Genomic DNA, 17,793 nt, shown 5'->3' on the forward strand with positions numbered 1-17,793 from the left:
CTGGGGATTTTCATCTATGGTTTGGAACTTAGGGAAAAATTGGTCACTAACTCCAAGTAGAGAGTTGTGATAAATGTCTGTAACACCAGGGAGAGTGTTATAGAAGTTATTAAGGTTAAATAAAAATCTGTGGCTCCAGGTAGAAAGTTTGACAGATTGAGATATTTTGGGCTAAAATCCTGGTTTGATGTGTTGCTTATTGATACTGGAATTGATGAAAGGTATTTGGTTTGTTTTATGAATTACCCCGCTAAAGGCCATATGGCTCGTTGATGCCAGCTAGCGAGGGTTTGTGGTTACTTTTGATATTTACCACAACAGGAAGCTCAAATTCTCTTAATGTGGGCTCCACGGGAATTTTGGGTTAATTTTCTGATATCACAGAGTACAAAAGCCTATCAGGCTCGTTGTTTAGCTTACTTCCTTTTTAAAAATTTGTTTAGTCTTCATGATGGGTGTTTTATGGTTATATTATTACTCTGGGAGAGAGTGCAAGATACAAGTTTTTCTGGTTACAGACTAAGGAACACAGTATTTTGGGAGAAAGATTTTGTCTTTGTGCTTTTGAAAAATGTGATTAGGCTCTGGAAACCTCACAGAGTCATACTGATCAGATTTGATAGAGGTAGACCACATGAAAAAATTTATTCAAGAGAATCAAACAAAAAGATATCTTGATTCTAAACTTTTGTCTTGAGAGTTGTATTTTACAGAGTGTGCCTATTTGGAATCCTGGTCTCAAGGACTTTGAGCTGGGTCCAGTCAGGACACATCGGCTACAGCATTTGCTTCATTCTTCCTACCTGCTTACCCCCAAGGATATCTCAACGCCCATGTACAGCTTGAAGAAGTTATAGAGGAGTTGTTGCCCCAATTCCCTGGACTTTGGGGGGCTGAAAGTGGTTATTCTAAAGTTGTTTTTATGAGGAATTTAGAAATGATTGTAATTTAACAGGGAGGAATTAGCTAGATTGAGTTATAATCTCATTTGGTAACTAAGCTTAAATCATATCTTTGTTTTGGTATAGAATTTATTTGTCAAAAGAGTTTAAAAGTACAAGGTTTAGAGCCAGTCCTTCTATTGTTGTCATTACAAACTTCTGAGTTGATTACACCTGTGAGTTAAGATTCAAATAGCAAAGTCATGGCTCTGAGTTTGTGAGAGTACTTTCAAGATAAAATTTAGGATATGGAGACAACAGTCCAGATTGTCTTATATAGATAGATATAACGTCAGAAATCCACAAAATTTGAGATTTAAAGTTATTTATCTTTTGTTGAGACATATCTGCTCCTAACAGTTCCCCTTTGGTGGATTTAACGAAGAATTTGAACATCTCTACCTCCAGGTGAAGCAATACTTTGTGGCTAGGCAGCCACTGGACAAAACTGCCTGTTTCATCTGCAGACTAATACTGTCCAGAGAAGGACAAATTATGCAGAATAGTTGACTGATAAACCCTGCCAAGACAGGGTGATAAGCCCTTCAAAATCTGCATTTCAAGAGTCTGTCAGTTGATTTTGGGCCAGAAGGCTGAAGATTTGCGCTCACATGTTGCTAACAGGGGACTGTGCTAGTGGAGATTTGTCTCTACAACCTCTCAGTTCTAGAAGCCGTGTTAGGCTTCCTATGTGTATAAATATTTGGTCATTCCCAGATTTCTGACGGGGTTGAAGACTGATTATAGTCTCATAGCCTATCAGGCTACATAACTCTGAATATACATATTTTATTGGATAGTTATCAGATAGTATACAAGCTAGCCAAGATATAATATAGATTTTAAACTTTTCTTAAGCTGGAATGAATGTTCTGTTTAACTGATATAGTGATGGACTGGGTGTTGAGAATATCATATGCTTTATAAATTGTAGAATGGTACTCAATTTATATGTAAGTGAAAAGGCTTTTTAACTGGACAAAAAGGGGGAAATATTGTGGTTTGCCCTGAAGTTATCTGTATTTTGATGCTAATTCCACTGCCCTAAGGACAGCTGCCTAGACACATACTCAGGAATCAGGTGACTTCACCAGAACCTTGCCATTGAATTTGTAAAGTACAGGTGAGGGGCAGGTACAGGATAGAAGGAGGCCTGTCATTGGAGGAGAAGGAAGGATGGGCGGGAGAGAAGTTTGAAGGAGGAAGAGGAGACGAGAAGAGAAGGGAAGACAGGAGAGAAAGAGAGGGGAGAAGCCATGGCAGGTGATGTTAAGATTCTGCTCTGTGTATTTACAGGTTGTTATCAATGTTCCTAAGGAATGGATGGTACCAAGCTTTGTATGTTTAAGTGGGCAATTATATCTTACCAATTGGGTCAAAAAAGGGGGGGGGGGATGGTGAAGAGGCAAAGGAAAATTTTGGTAATGTTAAGTACAGAAAGATTTTGATCAAAGCTGAAATAAAAACTATAGGCTCAAAATACTAAATACATTACCTGGTGCTAGCACAGGAGCCCGTGGTCTTTTGGCGTGTGCTCCTCCTCAAACTGGGGAGCTCAGCAGGTGGAGACTCACTGCGCTTCTTGGTAGACTTTCTTAAACCTACACATGAGAAACAGAAGTTAAATTTTCTACATTATTGTGAGTTAAATCTCCAGGAACCCTTGTTTTTTAAAAGTCTACCAGTTCAGTTTCAGGGCAGTCACTCAGCCCAAACCTTAACTTACAGCCCAGCCTTTCCCTCCAGCTTCTGCAATTTCCCTGGTATATATTCTGAACTTCAGAATTCAATCGTATTAACTTTACACTACCCTTCATCCATTTTTGGCTACTTTACATAAAGCTAAATCAAAAACAACAGAGAGACAGCAAAACTATGAGCATGAAACTAAAGAGTAGTGGAATGTACAATTTTCAGATCATAATTAGGAAGCAATCAGCATACTTTACTTTTACTCTAAAAGCTACCTAATGCCTTTACAGTCATAGTTGATACTAAAAAGTTCTAATAACTAATAACTTTTTCATTATTTTTAAATAAAAAAGCCATGATAACATCTACCTACCCCTCTTCTTTTCAATGGTACAGTACAATGTTTGATAGTATACTGGGTAATAGGCTGTATTTAACTGAAGAACTTCAATAGTGAATAGTGAATCCAAAGTCAACACTGATAGGTTCTGTGACTACTAGACTGATGATACATGTTAAATGAATGTGAGCTTTTCTGGGAAACAATTATGTACTGATTATCTCTCTTTTTTTCCAACTCAGAGATCAATCTACCTCTGTCTCCCAAGTGCTACGGACTAAATGGCTCTTCCACTTATTTTTAGGTTTATTTTCAAGTTTTAAGTTTTAGATAGGCCAATTTGTGTAAGATGAAAATTCTCTACTGGGTGGGAGATGGAGAGGCCACAATGACAGGATCTCATGATGGGGCCCCAGCTAGTCTGTTATTTGCCCTGTCTCTCAAATGCTGAGATTAAAAGAGTGCACTACCACTACCATGTCTTTGGCTACTCTTGAGTTCACCACCAATCAAGGGACTGGAGAAGAATTAAGATGAAAAATAATTCTAGATATCAAGGGAATGACTCAGCAATTAAGAAAGCTTACTGTCCCTGCCCAAAATCCAGATTCAGTTCCCAGCACTCACGTGGCAGATCACAACCACCCGTGCCCTCCAGTTCTAGGGAAGCCTTCTGACCTCCACAGGCTCATGCTCACCCGCTCCTTGGGGATTCTATACCCACACATACAAACTTAAAAATATGTGTGTAATTTTAAAATTACAGCTCTTTCAAGTAAAAATCATTAGGAAAATTGGCGAATGAGTCTTCAAACAAAAATCAAGACTCTATAAAAACCAAAGTCTATGGCCAGAGTGGCATTTAATCGAAACAAACTTTTGAGAAATTTTTTATTTCTAAATAATTTATCTTTAAATAAACTGTGGAATAACTAGGCATGTAAAATGAATACAAAAGAGTCAGAACATTATAAAGTGAGTAATAAAGGCTGACTTAAGAATTCTTGAGTTTCTTTTTGTTTTTCAAGACAGGGTTCCTCTCTATGTAGCCCTGGCTGTCCTCATAGAGATCTATCTGCTTCTGCCTCCCAAGTGCTGGGGAGTAAATGCATGGGCCACCATTGCCCAGCTCTTCCATTTATTTTCAACCCAATTTCTTGATGCAGTCACATACCTAGGCTTTCTCTCCTACTCTATTCAGCCTTTAACCTCAGTAACAGGAGACACAGCAGAAGTGCACACTGCAATGGAGCTGACAACACATTTTGGTCAACTGGTATCTCTACTTTAACATTTAAAAAAATCCAGCCATTTGTGGAATATGCTATAAACCTTGTACTTGGGGGTGGAAATGGGAGTATTATGTTCAAAATGAGCCTTTGGGCTACATGAGGCTGCCTCAGAGAAAGAGAGAAATTTAGCCAAGGTTACCTCTACTACACAGTGATTTCAAAAGCACCTGAGTTACAAGAGACCATGTCTCAAGAAATCAAAAACATCAAAAGCAAAGGGGAGGGAAATGATAAACATATAATATAGTGTATACATTAAAATAGCAAAACAACTTTTACTTGATAATCTCTTAAGAGCCAAAAGGAGGTGGCACAGGCCTTTAATTCAGCACTCAGGAGACAGAGGCAGGCAGATCTCTGAGTTGAGGCCATCCTGGTCTGCAGACTCAGTTCCAGAACAGCCAGGACTACACAGAGAAATCCTGTCTATAGACATTAAAGACTTGGGAACTAATAGTATCAAAAACCACAATTTTGAGGCTAAAACCAAAGATTCAATGATGAGAAGTTTATGAAGCTACCAGATTTCCAGATCCAGATTACAGATTTCCTCTATAACTGGAAACTATACAGCTAGACAACTTTCTGGACCCAGGATATTTTACATGTAAATTACAGAAATCCTTAATTAAAGAAGACAGTAACAATTAAATGACATATCCCGCCCTATACCACAGGATTCTTCTTAGTTCAAGCTCCTCTGAGGTTTGACACACCCTCAATAACAGTTAAGAGTTTCAAAGAATCCTCCCTGTGAATTTTTATCAATCTAAGAAAAATCTAAAAATATTAACAAATGATGTTTCATTATAGACTACAGAATAAGCAATCATTAGGCAGCAGGTTCTCAACATTAAGTTAAATTCTGCCTGGATGTGAAAAACCAAAACAAATTTTGATGCATTCAAAAGTCAAGAAGGAGCCTACAAGATGGCTCGGTGATAATGGTACTTCTATACAAGCCTGAGGAGAACTAGCTCTATACAGCTGTCCCCTAACCTTCACACTTATATGCCTAAGAAAGAAAGACAGATGGACAGATGGTCAGGTGGACAGACACAGACACAGACACAAAAATACTCAAGAAAAAATTAAAAGGAAAAAGGCTAGTCAAGGAGCTAAAGAGTGACAGAACACTTGCCTGGCATGTATAATGACCAGAGTTTAATCCTAAGCACCACAAAAAAAATACATAATCCCACTAAAAATCTAAATAAATGACCTGCCATATTGTGTATTTTTTATTCCTGTTTTATAAGAATTAATATTTTGAAAATAAGATTAAGGAAAGTTTGGCCCTAAGTACATGTAGTGGTTTTAGAGTATGCAGGCACATAGAGAGTGGCACTACTATGAAGTGTGGGTGGCCTTGAGAATAGAGACTAAGTGGTTAAAAGCATCATCAGCTACTCTAACAGAGGTTCCAAGTTAAATTCCCAGCCACATGCCAGCTCTCAATCATCTATAATGGGACATGATGCCCTCTCTTCTGGTGTGTCGGAGGACAGCAACAAAGCACTCTTATTTATGAGTTTTATTTATTATGGAGGGGGACCATGCTACTGCCTGGGTGCTACCAGGCTTCCCAATATGATGATAATGGACTAAATCAAACTGTTAGTTTGATTAACAATTAAGTATCTATAACCAATTAAATATTTTCCTTTCTAAGACTTGCCATAGTCATAGTGTCTCTTCACAGCAATAGAGCTGTGATACTATAATTGAACATTTAGTTATTCATAAAATTGGTATGAATAACAGAAACTAACATCTGAATGTTCCCAGTGAATAAACAGATTTGCACAATGGCCTAAGCACGGCCTTTGCTGAAGGTACTTACTTTCGGTTGTGCTTCCTACATTCTATGATAGACACATAACAGAGACTTGTGTTAAATAAGTCTCTGCAGATATGCACTTACTTTAAATAAGTATTATGCCTATTTCACAATAAATTTTATAAATTTTCCAGCAATCATCACCTGCTAAAATGACAGATGTAGAATTCAAATCCAAGACTGTTGATCTCTACTTTGGACCTTCTCCCAAAAAACATTTAATATTTTGAAACCAGTAACAGATCACTTTCTCTTAACCTCTTCATTGCTATGCACTTTAAGACCAATTTCAGAATGGCCTGGGTTTGAATCTCAGCACTATGACTTCTTTGTTTTGTGACTTTGGACAGAAACTAGGTCAGCAATTCACTCCATGTTCTACCTGTAATCTCAGAATACTACTTGCATAGAAATCTGATGGACAAGTGAGATGATCCATGACTACCAAGCAAAAGCACAATAAATATTGGCTAGTCTTTTGTTCTGAAACTGTTATTTTTTAAACAAAAACCAAGGCAGTAGAGCATTTAATCCCAGTACTTAATGAGGGAGAAGCAGTCAGATCTTTGAGTTTGAGGGCAGCCTGCTCTAAATAGGGCACTTAAAGCCGTGTACGGACCACTATTACATTGTTTTTAAATCATATACATCTAATTTAATAACCAGTACTTACTAGATGCTTTAAAAGGAAAAAGGTACCGGTTCCTTCTCTTATTTCAATAGCTTAGGCTATAATTAGAAAAAGTAGTAGCAGTGAGATTAGGAAAGCACTGACCACATACAACAGCCTGAGAAAATGACATTGCAAAAAAGAAATATGACATTATAAAATGAAGTCTGAAAATATAAATGATAAGTTAAAGCAAGTTCAAGTGAATAATTCATTTGTTCATGAGCCAATGAACTGTCAGAACTCTTGGTTTTTCCTCAATGAGAGTTTTATTAAAAAAAAAAAAAAATCAAGAAAACTCCATTTAAAAAGTCTATGCTGTCTCTCTACACAATGGTCATGAAGGCCCATCAAATTCCCTAAAATACAAACAATTGCTAAACTAGATAATACCCTATTACTGAAACTGCCATAATCCTACAGGATACAGAAAAGAACAAGCCAGCACTGGGCTAGTCCTCATGTGCTCTAAGACTGCTGAGAGTCATCACTCAGCAGTGGATCTTATGGCAAGATGAGCAGCTGACACAAAACAGCATGTCTATGAAACAGGTAACCAACTGCTTTCTGATCCATAAGAGAGGACACACATTTGTTACTGTAGAGGTTGTTACTGTCAGAGTTGATATAAACTCTACTCAAAAAGCTATTGCTGCTAATTTAATGTGGATTGCTAAATACACACGGTGTGCTCATCGTATCTTCTTCCAAGTACCTATGTTTATGCTCAAATTGGTGGAACCATTTGGTGAGATAAGCATCTCTGCAGTGCTCAGTGGTAACTATACAAACTAATAAGAATGAAAGTGTGCGGAATGCTTTAAAGTGATATCCATATTATGGCCCTATAAAATGCAAGGAACACTACAGAAAAGGGTGGAGGAACTTAACAGTTTGAGCTGTCAAGACAGATGACCAGATTTGTTCAATCCCTAGAATCTAAACTGGAAGGCAGAAAGCAAGAACTGACTAACTCTGCCTTACACTTAAATGTGATGTAACATGAATGCCATCACCCCCCTGTCCACTACTCATTCTTATTCATCCTCCCTTACCCCATTCTACCACCCTAACACACACACACACACACACACACAGGTAATGACACCAATGTCAAGCCTGGGACCAGAGTTTGATCCCTGGAAATGACAAGGTAGAAGGAAACTCCCACAAGTTGTTCTCTGACCTCAACACACACTAAATGATACCTGCAAACCACCATTCTCACATACACAAATAAATGTAATTTTATTTAGGAAAAAAGCTGAAGGAAGGGGGGAAAGGAGGTGAAATACTACCTCCCCACTATGACTGGGTTTTGTAATCCTGAACAGAGTCATAGCTGTAATCACAGCTTCACATGATCTGCTTAAAACTAGGCTCATCAACAATCTGTCCTATAAAGGGAAAAGGCTCAGACCTGAAGATTTATACATATTTAAAGAAACTGATGATAAAGGTAAAGACATTTCTCAAGTGGCATAGGTGGTTAAGTAAATGTCCTAGAAATAATCCCTCACGCTATGATCCTGTAAGTGGCCCTGGTGAAATTTATTCACTCACATATATACACAGAGGCACAAACATTTAAGTTGGGGAAATAAGGGGCTTTTCCAGAGGGAAACAAAGAAAGGGAAATAGATATGACTAAATTACATGCATTTATGAAGGAGTTGATGAAACCCACTTTGGGTAATTAATATTTAAAAATATTTTTAAAAAAAAAAACCCGTTCCTTTTCCTTTCTCTGCCTCCCTCTCCCCTTTCTTTTCCTTCCTTTCTTGAAAAAGGATCTTCTATGTAGTCCTAATTGGTCATTTCTCCAGCCCCCAAGACTTGAACTCCTGATCTTCTTGCTTGAGCCTCTAAGATGCAGAAATTATAGGCATGCAGCACTATGCCTATTGAGCTTTCTGACAGACAACACTTACAAACTTAATGTTTATCTGTGTTTTGACTGCATTTATGTCTGTTTACCATGTGCATGCCCAGTTCCCTTTTAGGTAGAAAGAGAGTTTCAGATCCCCTGGAACTGGAGTTATAGACTGTTGTGAGCTGCCATTGGTTACTGGAAATCAAACCAGGGAGGTGTAAAAGAATAACCACTAACTACTCTTATGGAATGCATAGTTCTAGGGCTGGGTATGATGGTGTACACGTTTAATCCCAGCTTTCTTGAGGCAGAGTTTGAGGGAGAGAGGGAGAGAGAGAGAGGGAAAAGGATGTGGTTCACTGTTCTCTTAGTCTCTTTATCCTTTCTCTATTCTTACATAGAACAGGGAAGAACAGCTTGGACCATACAGTATGATAGTTAGAAGTCAGTATCATCTGTTCCCATCAGTTTTAAGGAGAAAGTCTCCTGAAGAAAGGAAGTTAAGAGAGAGGGCAGGCATGTGTATGTGTGTAAATCTCCATCTCCAAGGCTAGTTCAAAAAGGAAAACACACAACACTATGCTTATTCCAGTTTCTTCGCTTGGATGTATTGTTTCTACTCTTCTTCAAGCTTCAAGAAGACAATATTCTTTCCATTAAATTAAATTAAATTAAATACCCAGAAGAATGTGGAATGTATGAGGCAATCACCTTTTAAAAGCACCTTAAAATCTAGTACAGAATAAATAACTTTCCCAGTGTTGACATTAAAAAATAATTGAATATCAAAGACAAACACACAGACATTGAACTCTGAAATATGATTACTTAGCAGTAATAAAGACATTCCTTATCTGTCTCTACAAATTTAACTTGTATTTCAACTAACATGAATCATTACATGAAGATAAAATAAATCCAAGACAGAAAAAATAAAATTGACTTGAAAGCAAAATCACTCCTGACCAACCAAGAGATGTTGAGTAAACAAAGATCTTCCCATAAACTTACTTGCTAATTTGGCCTGTAATCCAGAAGGTCCAGGTTTTGATGTCTCTGACTTAGAAGACCCTGGAAGAGACAGTTTTGTTTTAGGCAGGCTAACTTTGGGGCTGAAGCGAGCAGCCCAATCAAATTTTGAAGAGCCACCAGTTTTACTCTGTTCTTTCTCCCTGCTACTTCTTCTGGGACTAGGGCTGGATGCTGAGCGGGAGCGCCTGGCCTTGTTCTGGTCTTTTCCTTGTTTCACCCTGGCACCTGCTGGTACAGTAGAAGAGGCCGAGGCTACAGCTGAAGATGAGGAGGAAGTAGAGGCAGCAGAAGAAGAATCAGTGATGGTGCTACACCCAGCTTTGGCTGAGGTGGCCGATTTTGAAGCCAGCTTGGTGGGTTTTGCAGATCTCTCTTCGGCACCAGTTGATTCGGACCCAGAACCACTCTTAACACAAGAACTCTCTGTCCTTTTTCTTTTCTGACTCCGTGAACTACCAGCAGCCACACTCTTTCTGGTGTGAGCCTTGCTTGTTGACGGCAATTGTGCAGATTTCAGTTGTTGCTCCTGGTCTAAATGTCTCTTCTTTGACTTACTAGGTGGCTTATTGGTTTCTGAGAGAGACTCAATATGCTGAAATGCTCTGGGCTTTTTCGCAGAGCTAGGAGAATTGGTCCTGTTGTAGTCTGGACTAGCACTGCGTTTCACTCCTCGAGAATTGTCTTTTTTAGGCACCTGCCCCGTTTTCTGTCTTTCTGAAGTATTGGCTCTGTCTGGATCCTCTGGTTGCGGAACTATGACAGCAGATGATGAACTGCAGCTTCTAAAAGGTTAGATAAGAAAAGAGTTAGTGATAGCCTGTCATGAGTAAGCCTGTCTTCTAACACTTTGGTTCCCAACTCCCTTAAATCTCTGGACCTTTGGGGGAAAAGGTGGTGGGACAAAGCCTGAGAAGTCCACTATTAACATTTTCAAATGTTGAAAATGGGAGAAAAGTGCTGTGATTTTTAAATGTACTTTGTTCTTATGGGAGTGGGGAGGGAAGTGGTATTATTGCTCTCAAAACCCAGAACGGTCTATAAAAAGGTTTTCAGCTAAGACGCTCTTTGAACACTGGTCCTCCTGCCTCCACTTCCCATGTGCAAGGATTTCAGGCTTCTGCCACCCTGCCCAGATCAAAGTGAGAGTACTCTTTGATCCAAACATTACTGACACTAACACTCCTAATCAAAAGATGTTATTGTTTTAAGAAAAACAATGCTTAGTGGTTCAGAATTTGAATTTGGAAGCTCTCAAGACAAATGTTTTCTCACTGTACAGAAATAAGCATTTTCTGAAAGATTAGACATCATCTTCTAAAACAAAGAATCTTTATAGTAACACCATTTTGCAAAGCCGCCTACCAATCAGAATATGAAAAGATGGCTCAGTGCTTGGTGCTTTTGCTGAAGACCAGGGTTCAATTCTCAGCACTCACATGGTAGCTCACAACCACCAATAATGCAGCTCTAGGGGCCCAAAGCCCTCTTCTGGTCTCCTCTAGCACCCACGTATATATAAGCATATGCATGTATGTATGTATAACTTTTTTAAAGAATATTGACATAGACTAACAACAATACTGACTTAAACAGGTTCTGGCAATCAGCATTAAAGAAAATGTTAAATGACACCTTGAAAAGCTGACAACTGGGGGAAAAGCATTTACGAAAGAGCAGTTGTTGCTCTCTTCCATAGAACTTGAGCTCAGTTCCCAAAACCTATGCCAGGTGGCTTACAACTACCTCTAACTCCAACTCCAGGGAAACCAATGCCCTCTGCTGGCCTCTGTGGGCAGTGGCATTCATGTACACAGGGTTTTTTAAATGCCTATCATGGTTAAGCAAAGAACCTCATCATTCCTAATTAAATAAAAAACTTTCATCACATAAGGTAGGTATCAGCAATACCACTAAAAAGTGAATAAAATACAGAGAAAAAAAATGTAGTAACATTTGAGATAACCTCACATAAGCTTTAATATTATGAAATAATTCAAATCCAATTTTAAGTCTTCCTTGAAATTGTATAAGCAATGTGAAAATTTACCTTTTAGAAAGGTGTCCCCTTGACAGTTCAGAAGTAGTATTAGATTGCACTTTGGGTGCCTTAAAATTAGATTTTCTACTCTCAGGAGGGATATATCCCTTACGTTTTGCCTGCCCTAAATGTGACCTGTCAGCAGAAAATCAAAACAGAAATCTATCAGGACACTGAGATGCAAATGCAGTACCGAAAGTGAAATATTTTTACATTAAAAAGCCTCACAAATCAGTCGACCTACATGTCTTCCAAATATTAAATTATAATCTATCATAATCTGAGAAAAGTCTTAGAACTAACCACCTCTATACCTAAAGGTTAAGATTCCTAAATATCAGTTAACAAAATGCACATTGTGTTTAAGCAATTTTTCTAGATTTCATTATAGAAATTCTAATATTTTCACACCACATACACACACACACACACACACACACACACACACACACACACACACACAGAGCAAATACACTTCTTTTAATAACAGTGTAGGCTGACTAAATGACAGTGTACTATATATTCCAAAAACTGAGAACTTTGAATGTTTAAGAGAAAGAAATGATAAACAGGAATATTTAACTTAATAAACGCTTAGCATTATTACATAATGTATACAGGTATCAAAATTTACATAGTACCCCATAAATGTACTTTTTTTTTTTAACATTTAAAAAAGATAGCTGATGTGACTATGGTCTTTAAAAGTTTCTTATAGCTGGGAATGCAGACCCTTGAGGTAAAGTGTATGCCTAGCTATCCTGCACAAGATCTTGGTTTCAAACTCTAGCACAGAGGGGAGAACCTGTCTTTGTTTTGTTTTAACTTTGCAGACCAGTGTATGGTAAAGCGTACGCCTAGCTATTATGCACGAGATCTTGGTTTCAATCTCCAACACAGAGAATAGAGGGGAGAACCTGTAAAGCAAAAAAAAAGTGTGTGGAAAAAAGGCAATTGTGATTCACAAAATAATGATGGTTTCCAATTTGTACATTAAAAGTCGGGTAAAGCCATAAATACAGAACTGGATGAACCCATTTTCAACCTGGTTTTGCAGAGAAAAAAAATCAATGTGGTCATCAAATAGCAAATAAAACATGAAATCAAGATAGAATTAATCAACAGAAAGTGCATATACATCATCCTGGAAATAATTACCACAGAACCTAAGTGCATGTTCACAAACCTCCAGTGATATACCTACATTGTTTATACAACAAACTTTAATTATCAATAGCAGCATTATTCTAAACAATCAAGTTTGAAGAAATTATGTTAACTGTTAAATCTTTTGTGTAACTTTAGTCCTGGTTTTATTTTATTCAATTAAAAGGCACATAAATAATCTATCAAAAAAAAAAAAAAACAAAAAACAAAAACCTGGTAGTAGCAGGAGCAGGCAGATCTCTGAGTTTGAGACCATCCTATTCTACAGAGTGAATTCCAGGGAAACCAGAGAAACCAGCCTCAGCAGGGGAAAAAAACAAAAACTAGTATTATTAATAAAAACAATTGGTACCTATGTTCTTTATAAAACATTTATTCATATGATAAAGAATGAAAGCACAGTATTTAAAAGTTACTTTTCTAAAAGTAACTTAACTGGGTTACAGCTTGGTATAAAACGTAGGCTGATTACGCAGTAGGCCCTGGGCATTTTTCTAACTTTGCAAATTGTTCTATAAATACTTAAAAGAGAGGTATGACATATTTCCAGGAACCAGGATTTAATAGCAATAAAATAGCATTCACACGTTATATCATCCAGGTAATATATACTGTTTTCATAGTTTTGTTGTACTTTGTTATTCGTATTGAAGACTAAACTCAGAGCATGCTTAAACAACTGATCCCTTGTTGAGCTGCCCTCAGAAGTTTTATGATGTAAAAACTATAAACTATTCATTCAAAACTAAGCATCTTTTTAAAAATAATAATTAAGCTAGGTATGGTGGCACATGCCTTTAATCCCAGCACTCCATAGGCAGAAGCAGGTGGATCTCTCCCTGACATAGAGGCCAGCCTGGTCTACAAAGCAAATCCCAGAACAACCAAAGCTGTTATAACTAAGAAACCCTGTCTCAAAACATAAAATAAGGGGTGTGGGGAGGGCAGGTGAGGGTGGTGGTGAGGGCTGTGTAAATAATTAAAACAAGCATTCAAAGACTAATAATCATTAAAAATGTTGAATGTGAAGTGGTGAAGTACTTGCTACACAAGTACAAAAATCAGATTCCTGGCAAGCATAGTATTGTGGAATGGGCCTGTAAGCCAGTGCTGGGAAGCAGAGACTGAGAAATCCAGACTCTAGCCAATCCTGAGCTCCAGGCACAGTAAGACCCTGTCTCAAAAAGTAAGGCAGAGATGTTCTTTAAATGCTTTATAAAGAAAATTTTCTATCAGGTGTGGTGGTATACACCTTTAATCCCAGGCATAAAATGATGGATCTCTGAGTTTAGCTTGTCTACATAGAATTCCAGGCCAGCTAGAGGGAAAATGAGACCCAGTCTTAAAAACAAGCAAGCAAACAGCAAAACTAATAAAGTAGTTATGTACTAGTATGTACAGAGTGAACCAGCACCTGGAAAGTGACCACAGGTCTATCTCTTTGATTCAAGGCCAGCCTACCTTAGAGAACTGGTTCCAGACCTGTCTTTGGCCTCCACAAGTTCATGCATTGGCTCCAATATGCATATACTTAGACTCCACACAATTAAATACATTAAATATAGTAAGTAAAATGTTACATATCTCCAATAAATCACAAAAAAAATATAAAAATGCAGATTTTCTTCTTTCAAAGCAAAATTCTAAGAAGGAACCAAACTGAAGCCATTTTGAATAGGAGTCAAATAAAGTTCCCAACCCCCCCAACCCCAACACTGGCAGGTTGAGACAGGAATGCTCAGCAAGTTCTCCAGCCCCAGTTCAGTAACCCAACCAAGGGGAAGAGGATAAGTATGTTATAAAGACATGTTCGTAAGAAGTCCCCCTTGGCTCAGATATTTGTGGAGTTTGGGCTTAAAAACACACATTCTGGCCTGGGGTTTTAGCTCCCAAGTCTGTTATATGGCCCTGACTAAAATCAGTAGCAGCCTAAGTGCAATAATTTTTTTTGTCATCTGCTTAGATATTTACTCAGAAAAACATTCAAATTCCCAGTCAGCTCCTGAGTCTGTGCTATTAACCCTGACTGGACAATTTTTGCTGCCTATTCAAATTATATTTTATATGTTATCTTGCTTTTATCTGTTTTGGTTGTTTTTGGAATCTCAGACCCTAACAAAATTATTTGCTTTTTATTAAAAGTAATTAAAATTTTGTAATGCAGAAATTAAATGCATTCATCATGGCCTTACTAAGACCTTCAATGAACCAAAAACCAGCAGATAAATTCTCAGTATTAGATCACAAATAAAGTAAATTCTATACCATCAGATTAAAAAGCCAAAATTCATAAATCTTTAAAAAAAAAGGGGGGGGGGGGCTGAGAGATGGCACTGACTGCTCTTCCAGAGGTCATGAGTTTAATTCCCAGCAACCACATGGTGGCTCACAACCATCTGTAATGAGATCTGGTGCCCTCTTCTGGCCTGTAGTCACATATGCAGGCAGAATGCTGTACATAAAATAAATAAATCTTAAAAGAAAAATAAAAAATAAAAAGCCAAAATTCTCAAAACTGGCTTAAACCAGCAATACAATGGTCCTTCCTACTACTATTTAGCTAATGCTAATCTCACTGAAGGATGTCACCTTTTAAAAAAAAAAAAAAAAAAAACTGCTGTACAGGAATAGCAAGTAGGTACTGGCTCAGTAGGTACTGGCACTTCTGACTTACACTTAACTGACACCTACAAGGTATGACAACCTGAGTTCTCTATCCCTAGGATCCACATGGGGGAAGGAGAACTTCTCTATCCACACACTAATACAAAAACTGTTTTAAAACATTGTAAAATTGCATGAAAACTATTCTATTTGTTTTAGAAAGGTCCTACGTATGTAAAGGATAGTCCATATTTTCAGCTTTGTAGGACTTGGAGCATATCTTGGTGGTCAAATAATTACATGCTTTTCAGGCCATGGGTTTAATTCCTAGCACCACAAGAAAAAGGATTATAATCTTCAAATCAGGGAGGATCTCCCTTTATGATGTCTTTATAAAGACAGGGGCATATCCCTTTGAATTTACTATGCTTCTGACAATAGTAAAACATAAGTCCAATGGTCCCAGAATTAAGTTTTTGTAGTTTTTTGGATATTACCAATTCTTTTCTCTCAAAACATCTGTGGAAAACTGTCTATTAAATAATTTCCACATTATATTAACACCAATATTGAGCTATGTCTAGGGATGGGGGAAAAAAAAAAAAAAAAAAAAAAAAAACCTCTAAAGCCCAGAATGCTGTGCATGCCTAATCACTCCAGACAAAGCAAACCAGGTCTACATAGTAAGATTTTAATCGGTGGTAAAGCATATAGTTTAATATGCATGAGGTCCTGGGTTCAATCCCCAGCACCAAAACAGAACTCCCAACATACCCATACACACCAATCCATATCCCAAAGAAGATTTCAAAGAGATCTAAGCTTCATGTCAACAATAACACTGCACCTAGAGTCTTGCTGATACAGATGTGGATGCTTGCAGCTAACCATTGGACTGAGCATGGGGACTCCAATGGAGGAGAGTTAGAGAAAGGACTGAAGGAGTTGAAGGGGTCTGCAACCCCATAAGAACAATATCATCAACCATCCAGACCCCCCCCAGAGCTCCTGCGGACTAAACCACCAACCAAAGAGTACACATGGTAGAACCCATGGCTCTAGCCACATATGTAGCAGAGGATGGCCTTGGCAGTCATCAATAGGAGAAGACCTTGGTCCTATTAAGGAAGGCTCGTTTCCCAGTGTAGGGGAATGGCAGGGTAATGGCAAGTGGGTGGGTGGGAATGGGTGGGTGGGAGTGGGACCATCTTCATAGAAGCAAGAGAAGGGGGATGGGAGATGGGGAGGAAGGGGATAACGTTTGAAATGTAAATACATAAAATATCCAATAAAAAATATAAAAAAAATCACCTAGTTAAAATTATATAGTTCCATGTGTTACATTTTTAAATGTTTGGTTCATGCAGATATGATGACACCTACCTGTAATTCTAGCACTTAGGTCAAATTCTGAGGCTATCCTGGGCTAGACAGATAAAACACTCACTCACTCACACTCACGCACTCTGTGTCTCTGTCTCTGTCTCTCTCTCTCTCTCACACACACAGAGAGAGAGAGAGAGAGAGAGAGAGAGAGAGAGAGAGAGAGAGAGAGAGAAGAAAAGCATACAACACCACACAGGCAAACTTGTACACATCATGCACAATAACAAGCCAAAGCAGAGAAGAAATGTTTTCTAGATAGCGATAGCAGTGATACTGACCATGATGTCCTTGTCATCTTACGTGTGTAAGCTAGGAGTTAGCACACAATACACATATCACAGTCATGGGGCTGAGTGTGGTGGTTGCCAAGCATATGAAAGCCATGGTTTCAATCCACAGCACTGCAAAACCAAAAGAAGAAAAGAAACAAAGAACCACTCCCTGATCTGTTTACTGCAAATGGTTTCACTAGTAAATATACAAAGATGTAATAAAAATAAAGGAAAAAAAGCACCCTGACAATGTGACAGTAAGATACCTGAAAAATACTTATTTTCTAAGTCCATATTTGTTTTACAGCTTTTATGTTATAAATTTCCAGAAAAGCAAATGAAACAACAGAACTTATCTGTCTACTACAACCCTACTTGAGGCACTGAAATCTACGTTTGTACTGCCACACTCAAACTCCTCACAGACGCCAACATATGAGTAAACAAACATAACATTAATAGCCAAAACATTTATCTATTTAAATGTTACTTGGCAGTGAGTTACTTTCTGCTTATTTTTATTTCTGCATAATGCTAATACATATTAGTGTTTTTTAAGCAGTGGGTAAGCAAATATTTTATATAAATAATTCGTCTTAACATACTAAAGGAGTCAGGTATTATGGCACATGCTTTTAATCCCAGC

The 17,793-nt window shown here is 37.9% G+C and overlaps 1 protein-coding gene across 23 annotated transcripts in view; it reads right to left on the reverse strand.

Annotated features, from left to right (window-relative positions):
* Positions 1–17,793, reverse strand: part of Trip12 (thyroid hormone receptor interactor 12) — a 122,616-nt gene that overhangs the window by 63,585 nt on the left and 41,238 nt on the right. For 14 of the 23 annotated variants that reach the window (XM_032901488.1, XM_032901492.1, XM_032901490.1 and 11 more), the window contains exons 3-5: positions 11,728–11,853; positions 9,660–10,462; positions 2,437–2,542 (exon numbers count right to left, since the gene is read on the reverse strand). In XM_032901488.1, the coding sequence (XP_032757379.1) occupies positions 2,437–2,542; positions 9,660–10,462; positions 11,728–11,853 (1,035 nt within the window). The remainder of the gene's footprint in view (positions 1–2,436; positions 2,543–9,659; positions 10,463–11,727; positions 11,854–17,793) is intronic. The other 9 variants (XM_032901510.1, XM_032901509.1, XM_032901508.1 and 6 more) reach the window with 2 other exon arrangements.

Source organism: Rattus rattus, chromosome 4 (genome assembly GCF_011064425.1).
Source record: "Rattus rattus isolate New Zealand chromosome 4, Rrattus_CSIRO_v1, whole genome shotgun sequence".
In the NCBI taxonomy this organism is placed as follows: domain Eukaryota; kingdom Metazoa; phylum Chordata; class Mammalia; order Rodentia; family Muridae; genus Rattus; species Rattus rattus.